General features: G+C 38.9%; 1 protein-coding gene across 1 annotated transcript in view; it reads left to right on the plus strand.

Moving 5' to 3' along the window:
* KL (klotho) overlaps window positions 1-21664 on the plus strand; it is a 47712-nt gene that overhangs the window by 19361 nt on the left and 6687 nt on the right. Inside the window, exons 2-3 of the mRNA XM_065730223.1 lie at window positions 15576-16086; window positions 20166-20434. Coding sequence (XP_065586295.1) covers window positions 15576-16086; window positions 20166-20434 — 780 coding nt within the window. The remainder of the gene's footprint in view (window positions 1-15575; window positions 16087-20165; window positions 20435-21664) is intronic.

A 21664-nucleotide genomic window follows, 5' to 3' on the forward strand; every position in this document is an offset into this window, starting at 1 on the left:
CTCTTCTTTTTTCTTCCTTTCTGCCTTCCTCCATTCATCTCTGCAAAACACCTGGATTTTCAAGCCCTGCAGCCCCAGATTCAGGCCATTGGCTTGCTTTCCATTGATGTTTGGGCAACTGGTTAACATGATTGAACCAAAGTTTCAGGTAAGCTGTGCTATCAGTCAGTTTTTGAATATCTAAAGCATCATACTGATGCAGTGTATCTTCTCCCAAATCTGGTTTGTTGTTTTATTTTAAATACCTTTGTATGATATTCTCATTGAGGGTCATGTTGGCATAACTGCAGCTAAAGCAAATCTTTTTCACTAGGAAAAAAAATGCTATACAACTCTGTCACAATTTTATACATTGCACTAAGTCACTCAAAATTAATGATTATTTTCCTGTTGGATTTTGATGAGAAATACGAAAGACTTCTTGCTTTTATAGAGTTAAGCTGTTGAAGTATGCTTCTACACAGGATCGTGTGTGCACCATCAATTTTCTAATTGTCTCAATTTGCTGCAATATAGTTCATAGCCTGAAATGCTAGAGGATTGTTTTTGGATGGAGGTAATCTGGAAACTGCTCTGCAGAAGCACACCTCATGTACTCCAGCTGTTAATCAGCTTCTGGTCTGTGGAGTTTTGTAGATAGTGAGTCCTCAGCACCAAGTAATTGGCTCTGTGTTCTGTTGCTAAAGGAGATGTAGGCACTATGGCTGGAAATTAACCAGCTACATATTATAATTTTATTAGGCACAGGGATACACTTAATCTCCTTTTCTATTTAACAAACCCAGAGTATATGTAAGACATCTGGCTGCTTGCATGAGCTTGTACTGCCTTAAAAAACAGACAGGATTTAAAAACAGTTCAGTCACTGGGTTTCTAGCTATTCCTGCCCTCCACTATTCAAGCCTGACATGTCTGCTCTCTAGAAGAAGGACAGTAACACTTAGCTAGTTTATAGAAACCTATATAGCCCTGAGAGTTTTTTGATGAATGTCTTCATGGAAATCTACCGGAAGGTTTGGCTGGAAGTTGTGGATGTAGCTCTTGAGTCAGTGACTTAGAAGTGTGGTGTCCCTCTGACTCTGCTTTGAACTGCCCTTTGTTAATACAGGTGATACTTACATGGTAGTGCCCAATATTATGGCGGTGAGAGTACAGAGACTGAGCAGGGGTTGCTGGAAGAGAAGTGGATGATTAGTTGTTATGATTGTATGTATAAAACCAACATGGGACCTTTTCTTTATAACTTAGACTAAACCATTGCCCTGACATCTATCCTTCTCTTTTGGTGTTTTCTGCCTTCTTTTCCTTTCTTTCTGTGAGGATTGGATGACAACTCTTTTTTACTGTGATTTCTGCCTTGAATTTCTAAGGTTGGGATTGCAGTACATTGATGTATCAACCCTTTCTCCATGCTATATTGCAGCATATAAAAATAAAGGATATATATAAAGAAAAAGAAACAACTGTATCTCACATTTTTATCTCACCTTTTCTAACATTTAGCTTCCTAATCACTATGTTAAAACATTTATTCAATATTATGTCAGCCAAACTAATTAAATTCATTGTATGCAAACTGGTGAAACCTGGCTTAATTTCTACATATGATCAACAATATGAGCATTATGTTTATATAGTGTTACATAATCTATTTTAAATGTTTCTTGTTTGTTGCAGTTTTCTGTTCTGTAAGATTCCACCAAAGAGCTTAAATTATGCTTTTTATTATGTTTGTAGAAGGGAAGAATACAGCAGGCAAACTTTCATTTGTATGCTTCTGAGTTAATACTCATCTCTATAGCAGAGCAATTTTATAAATGCCATTAAACTTGCATTTAGAAACAGACATAAAGAGACTTATTCATATATGAAAAGTGTATTTTTGTTATTTCAGTGGGTGTTGTATGAGGTTCTAAATGCATTTCCCAAAGCAGAGGAAATATAAATTGAATCCAGTTTAATCTGTGACTGTAGCATAGCTGAGAGCTTGTGGAAGAACCTGAGTAAATGCATGTAAATTATCCTTGCTCTGAAGAAATAAAAAAAAATCAAATTTTGGCTTCCCTTCCTCTTCTGCAAGTGGATGTCCATTTTTGTTCCCTCATCTCCTACAGATGTCATAGCTCTGTTGTTTGAGTCTTTAAAAATGCCGTAACCCAAGAGTTTATCTTGCCCCTCCTGAATCTTTTCCTTGTCATTCCTTGCACTTAAATTTTTTGCTCTTCTTCTGAGATGTGTTTTGAACAGTTGCACTTAATCTGCTGAATGGCTGCTGTGGAGTGCATTGATTCCACTAAATAAAGGTGTGTGAGCAAAGTCTACCTCCCCCAGTGACTGGAGACACTAATGAGGCGTACCTTTTCTGAGTAAGCAGATTTAATTAATCATTTCAGTTTTCCAATCTTCCTTTCATAGCCAAACATTATGGATCCACTAACATGAGGAAGAACTACAGCTGGTAATAACCAGTGTATTAATTCAAGCTTTTCAGTCAGGCTTGGACAGTGTCATAAAGAAGGACAGACAACTGAGACATCAGGCTTTCAGAGATTATGTGTCATTCAGACCTTCTTGCCTGGTCTGCCTACACTGCCCTGTGATTCATACCCCTGCAGGGGTTGTTGCTGGTCTAAGACTTTCAGAGGAGAAAAAGTCTATTTTAGGTCTGCTTGGATTCCTTGAACCTTTCTGGAATTTTGAGACAGACTTATATGATCTTCCACAATATTTGTCCTCAGAGCTGTAACTTCCTATGATTGCAAGGCCATCTCTTTAGAAACTACTCGGGCTAATAAAATTACACACATAGACAACCATGTGTCGTTTCAGAAACCTACATAGCCTCCAGCTGCCGGTTCAAAGATTTGTGTTAAATCTGTCCATGCAGGTGTCTCAGTAGTCCAGAACATCAAAAATGGTACTTAGAGGCTCCTGTGTAAAGAACTAAATCTTAGTTTGCAAGTGGAAAAGAAGGCTTCTGACATCTAATGCCAGAATCTGGAGATGATTTATATGATGGTGTAGCTTGGTAGTAGCAGCAATGTATTTAATGGGCTTTAAACAATTTTCAGTAGTCTGCAAACTGTGAACTATCATTGCTGAATCTAGAAATAATGCTGTTAATCATCTTATGGTTTCTATGGATTAGACATAAACAGTAGGTCTTCTTGGAGGCATTAGCACTTTCTGCCTGGAGTGGCCTCAAGATAGCCTGTATAAGTTTGAGGTTATTCCTTAAATCTTTCTTCCAAGGGTATTGCTAATCCCCAATTTGCTCATTTTTTTCTTCTATTTTGCACAAATCATGAAGTATAAAAGACATAGGTAGGATTACAGCTACATGATCTAGAGCTAAGTTCAAAATTCCTGCAGCTGAAGGAGACCACACATGAGGGATTCCCATCAAGAATGGCACTCAGCCTTCTCTGTCACAGTTGTTATTTCAGTTTGTATGTTTTTGCAGTGTGCTGTAACCCTTGCTTTTTTGGCTGTTTTTTACAACCAACTGGACTTCAAATGCTACAGAATGCTTTATTATCTGCAGCAACCATGCAAAATCTACTGAAAAAGTTACTGGATTAAAGTTAATGTAGTATACAATTTCAGTAATCTTTGCAACTTGAGCAAACATACTGGATAATTGAAGTCACACTGTTCCAACAGCTCTGTTAAATGCATGCAAAACAGGACGAAACAGAAATGAGATAATTTATAGTGATTGCTGTATATTGGGTATGCATACAAACACGGCTGCATCTCTCATAAACAGTTGCAGACTGATTAAAAAGAAAAGGAAGAATTCTGTATTCACATCTGGTCAAATTACGATCTAAACAGTTGTCTGAAGATTGAAATTTGGTACCATCCCATATATAGTACTTATCCTGGTGACCTGCTCTGTGCATCCATCTAGAGAGCCGGTTGGAACTTTCTGTCTTACTCTGTATCCCATTGATGATGATGCAAAGCTCTAATCTCAGAGTGATTACATTTAATTGCCACGGTTATAGCACAGTAAATCAAGTTATGATCTCATCAGTGACTGAGCTAGATTTGGACATGAACAACTGCAGTGTATGGTCAGTTACAGTTTGTAATGTATTAGTTGCACATACATTGCCTGAATTTGTAATACCTCTACCACTGTATAGGACCAAATGCCTCCATGTTATCCACTGGAGACTTCTTCCAATTCTTACTTCACTATTACTGCCCCGTGGCTGATGTTTCTCACAGAGGAACAAGCAACAGGAAAAAGTGTCCACCAGTACATTCATCCAAGGCTCCAGAAATACTTTCTGATGCCATTTGGTGGGTAGAACCCCTGGTTATCATTACTCAGTAATGATGTATCCAGGTACAGCAGTTACTGTTTTGTTGTGAGATTAAGTACCTACCAATTAATATTGGCAACCACGGAGCTGTTATCTTTGGGTGTTGAAGACAGAGGGGATCTAACCTGTGTAGTAGAATCATTTACTGTAGTACACATTCAATAATTCTGTATCCATTACTTAATGTCTTCTCCCAGAGGGAACTGACTCCTGTTGTTCTAGCCTTCTCAAAGTGACTTTTCCTTTGAACAAATTGGATATGATCCCCATGGTATGCTGTGGGGATCCCCTATTGTTGCAGTTTATTGTTCTGCTGAGCCCATAGTACTGATATTCTTAAATAGGCTGAGTTTGCTAATTACACCTTTCACCCACTCCACTGTTTCTTGATCTTCCTATTATGTTAGCACTAAGTCTCCCAGGAGCATTGCGTGCTTCTTTTCATACAGAATGAACGGAGTGCCTTTCCTTATGGAGGGCTGATGACATGCACAGAAAATGGCCCCATTCGAACAGCATTCCCAATGTGGCTACTGGTACCACCCTTCTTTGTATGCTAAAGAGGTCAAATTTTGTTCTGATCTCCACTCCCAAGGTTTTTAATGACTGCAAGGTTTTAATGACTTGGTTAAAGGAGTAATCATATCTGCAAACATGGATATAAAATCACAGAGAAAAATAAACAAACCAGAACAGAACTGAGCTCATACAGACTTGTAGAGCAAGGGGTTTCCAATTTGCTCGCATTGTTGGTGAGGTAATGAGTGTACTCCTAAATATTTCACTCTTGCCTTGTACCACTTGGTCTATTCATCAGTTTTCTTAGAACTGTTCTCCCAGAGTTGGAGGACTGTACTGGACTGTACTTATTTAGTTAACTCTTTCAGCTCTGGCTAAGAGTAATTTCTGTTGCTTTTATGATAGACCACATCAGAAATCCTTAGAAATCCTCAATCTTCCTGAAATTATTCCTTGCTCCAGTAAGCTTCTCTCTGTGGTTTGGGATATTTTTACCTCTGTGGCTGATGGTGAGGATCCATTAATACTTTGGCATGGGTCCTCCTGCAATATAATTTCTTTTGTGACCACTGTTGTGTAAAAGCCTCCGTACTCATTCATCTCCAACTGGCTCAAGAACACCTGGGGCCTTTAGGGCAGCACATGAATGTACCTCAGGAATAATTTCTGCCCTGCCCTTCTGTCAGCCTTTCCCAGCTCTACAAACATTGATTTGCCAAATCAGAATAAGCTGCTACTCATTTATAAGTTTGACATTACAGGGGTTTCTTGCTGTCTTTCTCATGGAAAATTCTTTGCATTAATTTACACACAAAATGTTCCAGTACATCTCCAGGAGCAGATCTATACTTCTGCAAGGTCAGTTTATTTTGAATCCACTGCTGTGCCCAGGTTAAGATTTTATGTTAATCCTTCGCACCAGAGCACAGTGCTTCTACCCAGGATGCTTTTAATCTAGGGATATGGGTAGTGAGTAATCTGGGTTCTTTAGGGTAATGCGTAATCTACGCTCTTTATTCTATCATTTACACCCAAAATTACAGATCACATTTAACATCTTTTTGATCTGTGTTGTAATACAGGTAGTTAGATTAATCCCAGTCTTGTGACTTTCTTGTCTGTCCAGGGCACACAGTGATAATGAGCTTTAGTCTTCTATGTATACTTCTATCTCAAAGCAGTTTTTCTTCCTAACACACAATTTTAATTACAGCTTTTCCCTAGATGATTGCTGTCTGGGTACCCATGAACCATCAGAAATACAGTCTCCCTGTTAAACTGTTGAGATAAGAAACACAGACTAGCAATGCGTAGAACAAGGATTTCCAAGTGGTATGTTGAAGAGGTGAATATACACAGATGAGTGCATCAGTTGTCTTTTCCAGAATTTCTCCCCATTGAGGTATGGAGAATGTTTGTCTTATATACTCTTTTAGATCTTTTCTTTCAACACGTAACCAGAAAATAGTTTCTTCTTTTTTTTCAACTGATAGATATATTAGTGTGGTTGTCCCATTCACTGTGTGACTGGCAAAGCAAACCTTTTATCTGTTCATCTTTTGGCTTCTGCCATAGCATGGAGAGAATTGTGAATTCTGGAGTCTTCGCAGCAGTGTGAGATCTGAGAGCTTCCTGCAGGAGATACTCTACTTCTTAGATGTTTTGTTTCGTTTGCTATCCACTTTGTATAAAACCGGATGAGACCAAAGGTTTTATCAGGAATGGATGCCTTCTCCTCACCAGTACTATAACAATTTCTCTCTTTTCCAGTTGGCTTTTAGCATCTGTTTAATCTCAGTGCTGTGACTTGGCATTATTTTGTCAGTGTTACATATTTTATATTTGTATTCCATAGATATCATAGATCACTTCTATCTGGGTTTTGTATGTTTATCTTTTGTGCTTGCTGGTGTTTCTTGCATGCTTTCTCTTCAACCAGTGTGTGACTTAAAATCCTTTAATGTTCATTTTTCTTTTTGTGTAATAGTATATTCAGTTGCCTCAGCCTTTACCATTTTTCCTGGAAAAGATTCTTCCAAACTCCTGATGCTTTTTTCATTCTTTTTTTAATGCATATATTTCCAATGATTATCAGCTCTTGCAAAACAGTATTATTGTCTTGATTTTCACTGTTGACAGCAACATAGAATCATAGAATTGTTTGAGTTGGAAGGGACCCTTAAAGGTCTAACTCCCCTGCAATGAACCGACACCTACAGCTTGATCAGGTGCTCAGAGCCCCATCCAGCCTGACTTTGCGTGTCTCCAAGGATGGGACATCCACCACCTCTCTGGGGCATCCTGTGCCAGTGCTTCATCACCCTTACTGTAAGAAACATCTTCCTTATATCCAATCTAAATCTCTCCTCTTTTAGTTTGAAATCATTTCCCCTAAATAGTCTGCCCCTTTCTTTCTTACAGCCCCCTTTTAGATACTGAAAGGCCACTCTCAGGTCTCCTTGTAGTCTTCTCCAGGCTCATCAGACCCAGCTCTCTCAGCCTGTCCTAGTAGGAGGGGTGTTCCATCCATTTGAATGTGCAGTTCTGTGCAGTTGTTCTTGTAGATTACAGCTAAATTCCCTATGTCTTTTTCCCTCACGTCTTTTTTAGGTGGTATTTTCTGTATACTTGAGCATTTCAACAGTTGGAAAACTGACCTGCCCCCAAGAGGTTTGCACTCTGGTAGATGGCTTTGCAGGCCAGTCTCACTTCTAGAGCTTTTATATGTCTACATAGTTTCTGTGCTTCCAAACCAGTTTTGATAGCAGTGATTATTTCTTGGTCTTCCTCTAAATACTGTATGAGTATTGTGTCCCACATTCCAATCAGAGTCAAGTCTTTTATCAGGGACTAATTTAAGCTCCCTTCAGTACTGCAAGATTGTCTTTCAGCTTTAAATCACTCAGACTGCTCTGTACTTTTATCTTCTTTTTGTACTCTGCTTAAGAGTCTCTCATATCTTTAATATGCACATGGGTCACAACATTCCTTGAACTATTTTTGTGCAGTTCTGTAATTAATCTTTTCTGTCAGAGGTAACGGAAAATGATTAAATGCATCAAGTGTCTCAGAAGCATTTGTTGTCAGAAATAAAGCTATTTTTATCGTGTCTCCCATTGCTTCTTGGAGTCAGATGCTGCCTAATTCTTTTCCAGATGACCTTTATATTTTTTTTTTCAGTGTCCCTTGAGACTTATAGCTGCTTTCCCTCTTCTGATGCTTTGGTATGCCCAGACAGAACATGGGCTCCAGTGGGTGGTGCCAACCCACCTGTGGGGTGAGTGGATGGAATTGCACACTTCTCATTTCACACTCATCCGGCAATTAAGAGTGGCTTAGTTGAACTGTGGCCTAAAATCTTCTGCCTTTGTCATTTTCCTGAATTTTTCAGATGCAGGTGATGACAAAAATGAGGTGAGATGAATTTTCCCCCAGAGCCGTATGGTTGAGTTTGCTCAGCCCCTGATGGCAATAGTAGGATTTGCATGGCAGGTGTACACCATCCAGCTAATGTTCCCCAGGGTTTCCTGGCCTTTCAAGGCAGGATGAAGTTCAGAGAGCTTTGTGCCTTTAGACAAATATTTAATGCCATCTTTGGTGCTTTTTCTTAGAGATTACAGTCATTCCAAGCAGAAGCATTGTTCTGGAGTTAATACACGGCCCTAACAGTTAAGGTACCTGGTTTAATTTTATTACTATTCCATAGTATCTCTGTTTGCTCTTCTTAAAATAGGAATGGTATTGCTTCCTGCCTTCTGTATGGCATACGTTCATTCATGTTTGTGAGGCATGAATGTGTTACTGTGGCCCGCTGCCAAGAAAGAACCCATGAGTACATTGTACTAAGAAAGGATGTGCAACAAAATAATGTAGTTCAGATGAAACTAGATCTAGATGATCTCTAGAGGTCCCTTCCAACCCCTACAATTCTGTGATTCTGTATTATCAACTCTGAAAGCTGACATTATAGCAAACTGTACATTAAATATTTATGGACTTAAAAACGTTCACTTAGCATCCTATGTGTCATTTACATGTCTAACTCTGATCCCATGTTGTTGAAATTGGTCAAAAATACCAGACTTGTTGAATCAATAATTTGTGGTAATGTTGACTAATAGACATTAACAGGATGGAAACTAGAAAAATAGATATTTCTGAAAAAAAAAAAAAGAAAAAAATGAAGTAACGACATGACTAGCATATTATCTACAGCAAGGTCTTGTGCTTTATGTGTGAAGGTTTTATCATATTGGCTTTAGAATATAGGAAAATTCTCAAGCAGTATCTAAATTTCTGTATCTGTTACTCAGTGTTAAGAATATCATTTTCTTGTGAAAGATGATGTTTGTCAAAATACTGTCTGGATAAAACCTACTTGACTTCGAATCTGAGAGTGAAACATTATATGAAATGTGACATTCTTTTTTTTTTGTATCTTTTGATTAAAATAAGTATTTTCGATGAAATGGGAAAAAAAAAGTGATTGCATCTTTCCTCTTCTTGGTAGAAAGTATATTCTGACTAATAATACAGTAGTATTTCCCATACCATTCCAATAATTTTATTCATTTCAGAATGGCTTTTGATGTAGGACTGCATAATGACATTTTTGTTGGAGGTACATCAGCTTGCCTTCTAGTAATCAAAAATCCTTCGCACATCTTTTCCAATTAACTCTTCTCTTTGTATTACTAAATGAGTTTTAGTAACACTTCCCTATTCAGCTTCATTAACATGCAAATAGAGAGTTAAAACAGATCATTCATCTGAGCATGGAGAGCAGGTAATTTGTGCAGTTTACTTGTGAAATGAATGGTATTATTATTGGTTGAGAAGACACAACTGAAAATTGAGGCAACTTGTTCTAGAGGAATGAACACAAATTATTGAATCATGATGTTCCCAATTATAATTCTTGATTTGTTGTTGTGAAGGTTATGTATCATGATAGACATAAGCACTGAAACTTGTAGAATGCTATTTTTCAGTGCCAGACCCAGGAAATCCGTCATGATCTTGAGCTGGAATTTAGAGTAGTCAGGCAAACAAATGTCTGTATGTTACTAAACTGACTTTACCTAATGATTCTTGGACCGTGTAGCACTGCACTGCAATAGAGTAGGATAAGACAATGACATATTATTAAGGAGGCTGTTTGCCTATGCTGAATTATTTCTGCCACTATTACAGGAATTTGGACTTTGTAGACTGGCCCATGTTAAGGCATTGCAAGGGACTTTTTAGCCTTGGAAATGTGTTTGATCCTTCATCTAGGCTGAACTTGGTCATTATTGTGCTGATAAATACCAGAGTTTCACAGGTTGACTATAGATTGAGCATGATTTGAATATTGTGTGGGAAAAATAAGGGAAAAAATACACTGGCTTGAAAACAGTTCTATGAAATTTGTCTTGAAAATAGCCTGAAATATGAATTAAGTACATAAGTGTGGATGGACTTAGACATCTTGAAAGAACCTACATCTTGAGAGTTTTTTCCATTTTCGTAGTGATAGAAAACTTTTTTTTTTTTAGTGCTGCAAGAATTTTAAGGGTAAAGTAAAAGTGTTTAAAAGCTTAGCTGAGATTATGTTCCTAAAGAATGTACAGTAGTGAGCAGAGAGTCCCCATAGTAACTGGTAGCTTTCCCAGTACCAGCTTAGCTCAAGCCTAAGAATGTAGGGGAATAACCCCCAAAAAAGGTGTCAGTCAAGTGTTTGGTATCTAGCAATATGTGCTACTGTCTGAAAGCAAGTAATAATGACAAGACTACCCAAATTCAGCCACCTCAAAACTAGGACACAAACTGTAGCAGTTAATTCTGCTCAAAACACATGGGTGACTGCACAGTTCTTATAACCAGCCTTTTTTGGTAAGGTTTTCCAGTCAAGCCAAATGATCTGTCAGCACCATACATCTGCTTGAGGTAACAAGGAACAAACTAACAGTCCTCTGCAGCTTGCAAGGAACCAGCTTGTTATGTGTCATGAAAAGTATTGAAGTGTGGTTTGCCATGATCTTAATCCTAGTCAGATGTGAACTAAAATGTGTACTAGGAAGTCAGTGAGATGAAGAAGTAATATTTTTGATAAATTAATGATGTAATAAATAGTAGGCTGGCTTATGCTTCTTTTCTGTGCTGTCCCTCATGATATCCTGGTCGCCAAATTGGAGAAAAGGGGATTTGATGGATAGACCAATATCTGGGTAATGAATTGGCTGAATGGGTGTGCTCAGAGAGTTGCAATCAGTGGCTCAGTGTTCAAGTGGAGACTGGTGAAGAGTGGCATTCCGCAGGGATCAGTACTGGGACTGGTGCTATTTGATATCTTTTGTAGGCAACACGGACAGTGGGATCAAGTACACCTCATCAAGTTTGCAGATGACACCAAGCTGAGTGGTGCAGTTGACATGCTAGAGGTAAGGGATACTATCCAGAGGGATCTGGACAGGCTTGACAGGTGGGCCTGTCTAGCTACATGCAGTTTAACAAGGCCAAGTGCAAGGTCCTGCACCTGGGTCAAGGCAAACCTAAACACAAATACCGTTTGGATGGAGAATTAGGCTGAGGAGGCTGAGGAGAAGGATTTGGGGGTGTTGGTTGATGGAAGACTCAGAAGGAGCCAGCAATGTGTGCTTGTAGCCCAAAAGGCCAACTGTATGCTGGGTTGCATCAAGAGAAGTGTAACCAGCAGGTCAGGGGAGGTGATTCTGCTTTTCCACTCTGCTTTTGTGAGACCCCACCTGGAGTACTGATAGGACAAGGGAGAATGGCGTCCAACTAAGACAGGAGAGTTTTAGGTTAGATGTTACAAGAAAGTTTTTCACTCAGAGGGTGGTGACACACTGGAACAGGTTGCCCAGAGAGTTTGTGGATGCCCCGTCCCTGGAGGCATTCAAGGCAAGGCTGGATGTGGCTCTGGGCAGCCTGCTCTAGTATGATTCTATGATTCTATGAGATTCTATGATTCTGTGATTTGAGCCACCCTAGGATATTCTGCTTAGCCTCCAGTTCCTGCTCCAGGAGAGCATTGCCTTCATTTAGGTCATACCTGCCAGCCTCGTTTTTGTCTCAAAAGGACCTGGGCACCTACACTGAATCCTACCCCTAATCCCTAAACTACTAGGACTTAGGCAGCAGTTCTGCTGAGTGCCATGATATGGTCTTCGTACTGTACCACTGAATTACTCTCTTGACTTCATTAAGCAGACTGACTTGATTGGGATCTCATTAGCTCAGTATAGGTAGTGCCATGTGAGTTTTCCAAAGCTATTTAGGGCCTTTACAGGAACAGCCATCATTCTGGAGTGGAAAATAGATGTGAATATTCAGGCAGCTGAGTGGAGCCTGAGTCTGTACAGTGGGCATCTAGCTTACAAGTAGATGGCAGAATTCATTTCAAACAAGTCACAACCTAGCAGTGGGATTGTATTTATATGAAGATAGGTATGCATGTGCAAATTATAATTCAGCACATCCTGTAGTACCCCAGGCATCTCAGTAGGGCTGGCAGTTTTAACTTAGAATTTGTACAGGACTTGGCTTTCTGAAACTGCAGTTAGAGGCTGGAATACTCTGAAATATCTAAAGCTACAGTAGGCATCTGATTTTAGAAAAAATAATCCTGTTCCAGATATCTAGAGAGATTCTGTTCTGTCACGGCTCCTTCCAGCTTTATTTCTGTGCATGTTTGAACTGCTCCGTTAAACTGTGTCCACCAAGCCTGGGAACTGTAATGCCCTATTTTCTATGTTTAGCTGGTTTATTATGGATAGTATACAGTTATGTGTAGTATAATTCCACTTCATGCACACTTCAGGAGTCAAATGCTTAAATGGACTTCCTGCTTTCAGCTGTCTGTAGATTATAAGTCTTGTCTAAACTTAATGATAGGTTTTGTCTGTCAGCAGTGAAAAAAGATGCACTCCCAAAGAATGACTCATCCTGCTTATTTTTAACACCAGTTTCCTCATTTTCTATAGAGACAGACTGGATGACCATCTTAGAAGGTAAAGCTGAATGAGATAATGCCACATTTTTGCACTTCGTATTTTTTTCATTGTCATAAGATAGTGAAAAACACCTCCTTATGGAAAGGGATGACCTATGGGATTCCCTTCTTTCTTGCTTCATTGTACTATCAATAATGTATCTCCAGACAACCCTTGAAGTTGCATGTGATGACATATTAGTTCCCAGTGATACTTTAAAAATCATGTTTGTGATGTTGATTGTGTGAAATTTTGGTCGTGTCTTTTGTTCTGCTGTCAGCACAGTGGTGCTTCAGTGTAAAGTTAAATAAGTGCCAGTCAGCTTCATTCTTGTCACAAGACTTTGAAGTGGTTGCTATATTCAGTTTCTCACTAGCATCAGAATTAACTGTAATATAGACAAGTGGCAGGACTGCATTGCTGGTATACTATACCTGAGAGTATGTATGTTAAAGTTTGCACCTGATTCAGATGTGTATACATAGGTGATTTAGGGTTTTCAAAGTTCTTTGGGTGACCATTCTAAAAGGGCATGGCATCAGTTTCTTCTACTGGCAGTGTCAGACACACAGGTGTTTTACATATCCCATACTGATGACTCAAAAACAGTAGGTTTCTGTATGGGAGAAACTGAACTGAACCCTAATTGTTGATCTTACCTTTAGCTGACCTTCACTTCCAATCGAAATTCCGCAAGAGCGGTATAATGATAGAAAACATTGTTTTTCCTTGGTAATTGACAGTATCTAGGTAAAAAATGATTAATAAACTTAATTGTTTAACGTTTTTAATAAGGATTGCAACTGGAAACTACTGCAGTTTGAGCGGCTGAGGGAGCTGGGATTGTTTAGTCTGGAGAAGAGGAGGCTCAGAGGAGACCTTATTGCACTCTACCACTTCCTGAAGGGGGCTTGTGGTGAGGAGGGGGTGGGCCTCTTCTCCCTGATAAGTAATGACAGGACGAGAGGGAATGGCCACAAGTTGCGCCGGGGAAGATTTAGATTAGACCTGAGGAAGCATTTCTTTTCTGAAAGAGTGGTCAGGCACTGGAATGGCCTGCCTAGGGAGGTGGTTGAGGCACCATCCCTAGCGCTGTTCAAGAAGCGTTTAGATGAGGTGCTAAGGGATTTGGTTTAGTAGTTGGGTAGGGATAGTGATAGGAGGATGGTTGGACTAGATGATCTTGTCGGTCCTTTCCAACCTTATGGACCTATGAACCTATGCAGTTGAAAGCTTGAATGGTAGGACTGTATGAAAAGGAATCCCTAAAAAAAGTTATGTTATTAAGGATAAAATTTGCTAACATACCAGCTGCATGAACTGGAAGATTGGTTTTCTATATGGTTTTTATTCCAGGGAGGACTGAAAAAAATGCCAGTGACATTTTGATTAATAGTCTATATTACATATTCAGCACACCTGTATGGCAAGAATGAAAATTTCTGTCATCACAACATTATATGAACATATATTAACTGATAAGTCTCAGAATGCAAGTGTAAACTGGGGATAGTTATCAGGTAGACTTTGTTCTAATGAAAAGGCCTTGTATCTTTTGCCTTTTAAGCAATTACCTAGAAAGATGCATTACAATTTCTACTAATGTTAAGATGACAAGAAGATATGATGTTGATTCATAGATCTGCCAAAATTTGATAAGCTAGGTGCAGAGAAAAATATATTTTAAGAGGTGAAGTGCTCTTGAGATATCATGGTATTTTAGATGAGTATATCCTCACAGTGTAATACTATGGCCACATAAGCAGAAACAGTATATTAAATTATCTCTGGTTTCACTGCTGGCAAGACTAACACTAGTGTATTATGTCTAATCCTGCTTTTGGAGTTTGAGGTGGATGATAACAAATTGGAAGAGATTCAGAGAACAGTGAGAGTGGTAGGAGGGCTTGAAACTACTCCTGAAGATAATGAAAGGCTCCAGGAACTTAATCTATTTAGCTTTCAAAGGGAACATCGAGGGACTGCTTCAACTACCTGTAAGATTATGGGGAAGAAGTTTGGTAGAAAACATCCTATAGTAGCACATAAAGTTAGACCAAGAGTCAAATGGTTGAAATTTGATGCTTGAGATAAATAACAAATTTTAATGAATAAGATAAATTGAATTCTTGGAATAATTCTTCAGCTGCAGAGATAAATACTTTTTTTTCCATAGACTTTTCTAAACCCAGGTTAGTGGGTTTTCCTATGCTGTGTGTTCTAGTTCAAATAGAAGCAATTTTGCATGTTTTCTTTGTCTTTCATTGTTTGAGAGATCTCAGTAGATTGTACAAACAGGCCTTACTTCTTCGTATATCTGTGTATCTGCAAATAAAGTGATATTTATAAAGAAAACATCTTTTGAAACATGTTTAGTTAAATGCACTTTCGTTTTTGGAAGTTATATTACCAGTATATCCAAACTCACTAACAAAAGCTAATGAAGATGCCTAGCTGAATATCAAAGATGTGTTCAGTGTCTGGAGTTGTATCTGTCTCACAGGAAACTGCAATGCAATTTTCCCAGAACAACCAGAGATTTGTCCTTCGTTATTTTATTAATGAAAAGTTAAATAAGGAGTTGTGAACTACTGATGAATAAGCTAGATCAGATCCTCAAATGCAACGTTTATGCAATCATCACATGACAATGGATTTTACTTGGGACAAATTACAATACTTAAAATGGAACTTCAGGCGTATTAATGACAGTCTTTCTTTTCCACAGGCACATGCTAAAGTCTGGCATCTGTACAATGATCATTTTCGTCCATCTCAAAAAGGAAAAGTGTCCATTGCCCTTAGCTCCCACTGGATAAAACCTCAACATATGACTGAAAAAAATATAAAAGAATGTCAAAAATCCCTTGATTTTGTGCTTGGCTGGTTTGCTAAGCCCATATTTATTGATGGCGACTATCCAGAGAGCATGAAGAGTAACCTCTCTTCTCTGCTGCCTGAATTCAGTGAAGAAGACAAGAAGTACATCAAGGGAACAGCTGACTTTTTTGCACTTTCTTTTGGAGCTACCTTGAGTTTCCAGCTCTTGGACTCTCACATGAAATTCCAGCAGTTGGAATCAATAAGCTTGAGGCAGCTCCTCTTCTGGATAAGCACTGAATACAACAACCCCCCGGTATTCATTGTGGAAAACAGCTGGTTTGTTTCTGGTACCACCAAGAGAGATGATGCCAAATATATTTACTATCTCAAGAAGTTCATTATGGAAACTCTGAAAGGTAGGATTGAGGTTGTATTAATATGTGCTTGTCAAAATAATTATGCAAAATAACATAGCCTAAAGAGATTTGTTTAAAGCAACAACAACAACAAAACAGGCTGAAATCTAATTTGGTCTTTAGCACTCATGTTGACATTTGTGAAATGAGACTCCAGATCTCTTTCCAGGGTTTGTTCTTTTTATCTCTGGAAGTCCCATAATATCTGCAGATACCATTTAGGGCTGCTGTCTTTGAAGTCAATAGGAAAATTTCAGCTGTCTTTGGTTGGAGGAAGTGCAAAGCCTGTATGAACTATGCTCTCAATGGACTCAGGGAAATTTATTATGTGATTTATTATTAATCACCTTCCATATCTTTGGTGTATGACTGCATATTCAAAATTTGAGAATACCTACATGGAAAGGTATATGCTATCCAATAGGAGTTCCTCTGCAAAAAATGTCCAGGTAAAAAAAAATACTTCTCATTTGGCATCTCAGTTTTGCACTTGCACAAATGTTGCATTAATACAGTTCTCAATATCAATCACAATAATCTGAATTTGCATCAGTTTAAAGAGAATTGAGTGTCTGAGGTTGTGTAATGTATGTTATTTGTTAGCCTATCATTTCTTTCACAATAAGAGAAATAAACTACCTTGTTACTATCTATTTTCCCATTTCCTTGTGCCAAAACAAATTCTTTAGTCCTCATCAATTAGTTGCTGGGGTTCCAATTTCCAGTTTCATCATCTTTAATTTGTTAATTTACAAATGAATAATGGACATATGGATCTGCAGTTTACTTTTCTGGTTTTAAAAACAGGATTATTATAGGTATTTCTTCAGACAAGAGAGTCATTGTGTTACATTGCCATTTTCTTACATGTGATGGGCAGAAACAACTTTAATTGTATTCTCAGCATCACAAAGGCATAGAAGAATCATATACTATTCCAGAAACCTATTTATTACAAATAAATTAAAAGATGAATAAATACATGAGTCAGTGCATCTGAAATGGCAGTAATAGAAAGTGAAACAGTAACTGTTGTGAGAAACAGTTATTACTGGTTTGAATGAAGTCAGATGAAGTAGTGAACTGAAAAGGCTTTTATTTTTATGGCCGGTACCCGTATTTCTGCTCCCCTTATAAAGTCCTGGATATGCATACAAGGATCTACCTTTTAATAATAGCTGGCTGGAGACAATCTCACTTTACAGAGTTTCTTTCCTGTTACTGTAAATAGTAACAACAGCAACAATGGCAGTGGTAGTGTTGTCATTATGTTAATCTGTGAATTCTAAAATATGTCTGAACTTTGAATAGGAAAAGAACAAAACAAAGCAAAGACAGAGGACTGAATCTGCAGAAGGGACTTTGGCATTACAATTAAGTTTGTTGCACTAAGCTTTTCTGCCCATTAGAATCTGTGGAAATCAAAGTTTCCTGTGCAGCACCTAGAGAATTAAGTTAAGAAAGATCCGCAAAAGACATCATGTTGGCAGTGAGCAGTCTTAAGTTGTACAGTACGAGAGACAAAAGACAAACTCATATATTGCCTCTGTCAGAGACTTAGCACATGCCTGTCCTGTGTAATAAACCACTATCACTAACAGATTCAAGAACTAGTTCCCACCAGATTCACTCCAGCAATGACAGGGCAGTAAAGTGGCATTGCTGTTTACAGCACTGAGAAGGAAGGATATTTAATTTTAGATCCAAGGTCACATAGATGTGATTTTGCTCCTTCCTAGATCTCGCCAGTATCTCTGCCGGATACATTGTGTGCATGCAGCACTTCCATCAAAACTTTGTACTTTTGGGTCTGTATTGCCAAGTACAGCCCCATTGGAACAAACCCAATGAATTGGTGTTCAGAGCCAGGTAGCCACAATGTGTGCTTTCCTGAAGTGCATCTCTGTTTTAATTTCACCATTTAATTTCATTCATTGAAATTATGTTCAATTTTAACATGAGTCCTCAGACCATTCTGTGATGTGAATCAAGGTGGGGTGAGATGTTTCTTGTGAAGCTGAGCATGTAAAACTGAAGGGCATGATGGTTCTTCTTTGCAGTGTTGACTAGCTGAGGGGATAGGTCATCATGTGGGGAGTTAGCAGATCTGAATTCAGGGAGTAGCAAGAAGAATAGGAATAGCCAGGCTTCTTTCAGGTCAGGACTGTGCTATTTTCAGGTATTATAGGCAAAACATACATCCCTGGGCAAATTCCACATGGAAATGGTCCCATCCCTCCTGGATGGGACAGCAATGGAGTGTAGGGTTTTAAAGATCTTTATGTGGTATTGACTGACGTGGCTTCTTAGGCTATTTCTAGATTTCTGAGCTGAACAGCACAGGAGCTGAAGTGCTTGTAGGACACAGTCAGTATCATTTAACCATTAACTAAATTCTGGCCCAGCTCTGTGCAGAAGCACATGTCTAGGCATGTTGTGGGGACTGCTTGGCTCCAGTATTATTTCCAGCAGGTCTTATGGACAAGGGTGCTCATTTTCAGACACAGAGAGCTTAGCTTTCAGTAGGTCTAGTTTGCACAGTGACAGGCACTAAAAAGAGGGCAAGGAGACAAAGCAAAAATAAAAAGGAAAAAAGACAGTCATTTTTGTTGTATTTTTTCAGTAATATGCAATTCTCCAGGGGAAACTATGTTTGAGACTTCTAAACTTCCAAGGCTTTTCAAGTCTCTTCTTTCATAGGCGAGCCTTTAAAGCTATTACATTTTGAAAAAAATTATTTGAGGAGAACTGTTGAGGTGCTCAGGAAGCACAGGAGTGATGTGTGATGACTTACAGAAGGGGTGATGTGCTGTTCAAAGAGAAATCCTGTCTAACAAAAGTGGACCTGTGCCGGCTTTTGCTCTGCTGGTATGGCAGATGTCACTGTGTGTATGAGCAGAGGTTAGAAAAATACCACCATATGCCAAACATAAAAGAATGATGCCTTTAGGAGGAGACGTGTTCCACTTCCTTAGACATTTTCTCATGACCTGAGATAGAGACTGAGCCAAATTCATAGCTTATATAACCACAGCTAATTCAATGGATTTGAACAGGGTTACAATCAAGAATCCATGTGGTCCTTCATAACTTAATTTAATGAGGTGCATTAACAAAACCAGGAAATGGGGATCTTGATACTCTGGTTCTCTGAAACATGCTCTTAGTGTTTGCTGTTATGTTGGAAAATATTATGTGCAGTCAATTCTCAGTTTGGGTTTACAGAAGATGTTGAGTAATAAAGACAAACTCCTCTGACTACTGAGCCAAACTCAAGTTCAAAAGAACATTTAACAATGCACTTAAATGCATTGCTAAATTAGGTGGGTCTAATTATGTAATTAAAATAAGCACTCTCCTGTGTGCTTTCCTGAAGCCGAGCCTTGCCCAGGAACATTTTGCTGAATGTCAGTGTTTAATACAACTAAATGTGAGTATTGTTTGAAATATCAAAATAAAGCTGTAACACTGGCAATACTAACAGATGAGAGTAGACTCCGATTTTAACCTAAAAAGTGTGTGGGGATTCATAAAAGCCAAACAGTTGATCTAGAATATACATAAATATTTTGGAAATCTTTGAATATTTAAGCTGGAAAACTCTTTGCCATAAAAGATATAAAGAACCAGGTAGTGGTACACTAGTGACACCTCAGCTCCCTCTGAGTGAGCTGCAGCACGTGCACAGCAGAGCAGTGTCTGGCAATACTGGCTCAGAGGCTGCACACTGCTCAGGTGCATCATGCCCTGCTCCAAGGCCAAGGATTGGCACACCTTGTCAGCAGCACTGCTTGAACTGCTGCTTCACCGCTTCTTTTTCTAAATCTGGCTTCTTTAAAGCCAAGCCAGGAAGCTCTTTTGCCTTGCACAGTGTGCCCATGCACTGTGAGACTAACCCAGAGCATCGTGAGTGCAGCTGAAATTTCTTGCTTAAATAGGGTTTGAAGCAGACCCTGAGATACTTATCTGACCTATAGCATTGCTCTTAGATGTAAATACTGCAAACTTCGCTGATACAGCATAATCTACTCAGGAAAAAAAGAGCACTGTACTGAGTTTGGGTTTTGTTCTTTCCTCAGCCATCCGGTATGATGGAGTTAATGTGTTTGGATACACAGTCTGGTCCCTCCTGGATGGCTTTGAGTGGCACAGGGGATACAGCATTCGGCGTGGATTGTTTTATGTTGACTTCCAAAGCCTCGACAAAAAGCTGATACCAAAATCTTCTGTCTTGTTCTATCAAAAGCTGATAGAAAAAAATGGCTTCCCTCCTTTGCCTGAAAACCAGCCCATAGCAGAGGTCTTTCCCTGTGGCTTCGCCTGGGGCATTGTTGACAACTACATTCAGGTAAGTCTTAAGGATGCAGCCAGTAGGTTCTCCAGCCAAACAACAGGACGAGATCATGTTGGTAAATTTGCTGAATAGAGTCATTGCTGGCATATATTCCCACAGCACTGTGAGGAGGTGGGTATAAGTGGCAAACAGACACTGTGCCTTTCATCCTTCATTAGACTTTCTGCATGTGGCCAAGGAGAGCCAGTCAGATTGGGATACAGTCTAGAAAAGAACAACCTAGAATAACATACAGAAACGAAAGGGTCTCATGCTTCTCTTCCCTGGATGTGTTTGTTGCGTGATGTGTTACTGGGAGTCACTTCTAATTCTGTTAAATGGAAGTTGCTTATATGTGCTAAAGCATATTTCTAAAGGTCCTAATTTAAGAGATGGAAAGTGTCACTGCTTTTTCAGGTCAATGGCAGTGTATTTGTCTGCTGTGCTTATGCACGTTTTAGAAAATTTCGTGAAAAATCCCAGAGTTTGAAATGGTGTGTTTCTACATCTTACGTGTGTACATTTTTGCACCTTTGTTTGAGGACTTACGTGTAAAAAAATAGTAAATTATTTGGATTTAGATAAAATTTCTGTATTCCTTCCTTGCCCTTTAGTAGAGAACTGTCTCTGACTGAAGAAGTTCAGTGCCCCTCGATAGCACAAAGATTGACTGAGGATCCAGTTCATAGCTTTCACTGTTTTTATTTCTGCTAAATATGATATTTCAAGAGAACTTTTCAAATGTTAAGGCTTCATAATATGTAAAAATTGTAGCTTAGTTACAGTCTCTAACTGTTTAGCTCTGTAATTCTCAGATGCTGCTTTGGCTTACAGGGCTCCTCCTACCACAGTGAAGATGTGCAGTTAAACTCAGCTCCGAGACTGGCTCCAAGAACAGAATTTTTAATGTAGATTTTCTACAAAGACAGAATATTTCTTCAGGATAGAGTATAGGGAGCTCATCTGTTTTTTCTCACTCCAAAACTAAGATCTAACTTTGTTCTCTTGAAAAATCCGGCACCCTCCTTATCTGATACATTGATTTCCAGGAAAATTCAGCAGTCATTATCCTCCCAGCTCATAGTTAGATTAGGGACTGGAAATGAAATTGCTGTCTTTGGGATCGATAACAGCTGTGAAGTTACGGAGTCAGTCAGCCTAAGACAGTTAAAAATCCCCCCATATCCCCTAAACCTTCAAAGCTGAATATTTTCATTTCAAAACGCTGTCCAAACAGTTTGTGCT

Source organism: Cyrtonyx montezumae, unplaced genomic scaffold, assembly GCF_038088225.1.
Source record: "Cyrtonyx montezumae isolate F1298 unplaced genomic scaffold, pur_monq_1.0 scaffold_12, whole genome shotgun sequence".
Taxonomy (NCBI): Eukaryota; Metazoa; Chordata; class Aves; order Galliformes; family Odontophoridae; genus Cyrtonyx; species Cyrtonyx montezumae.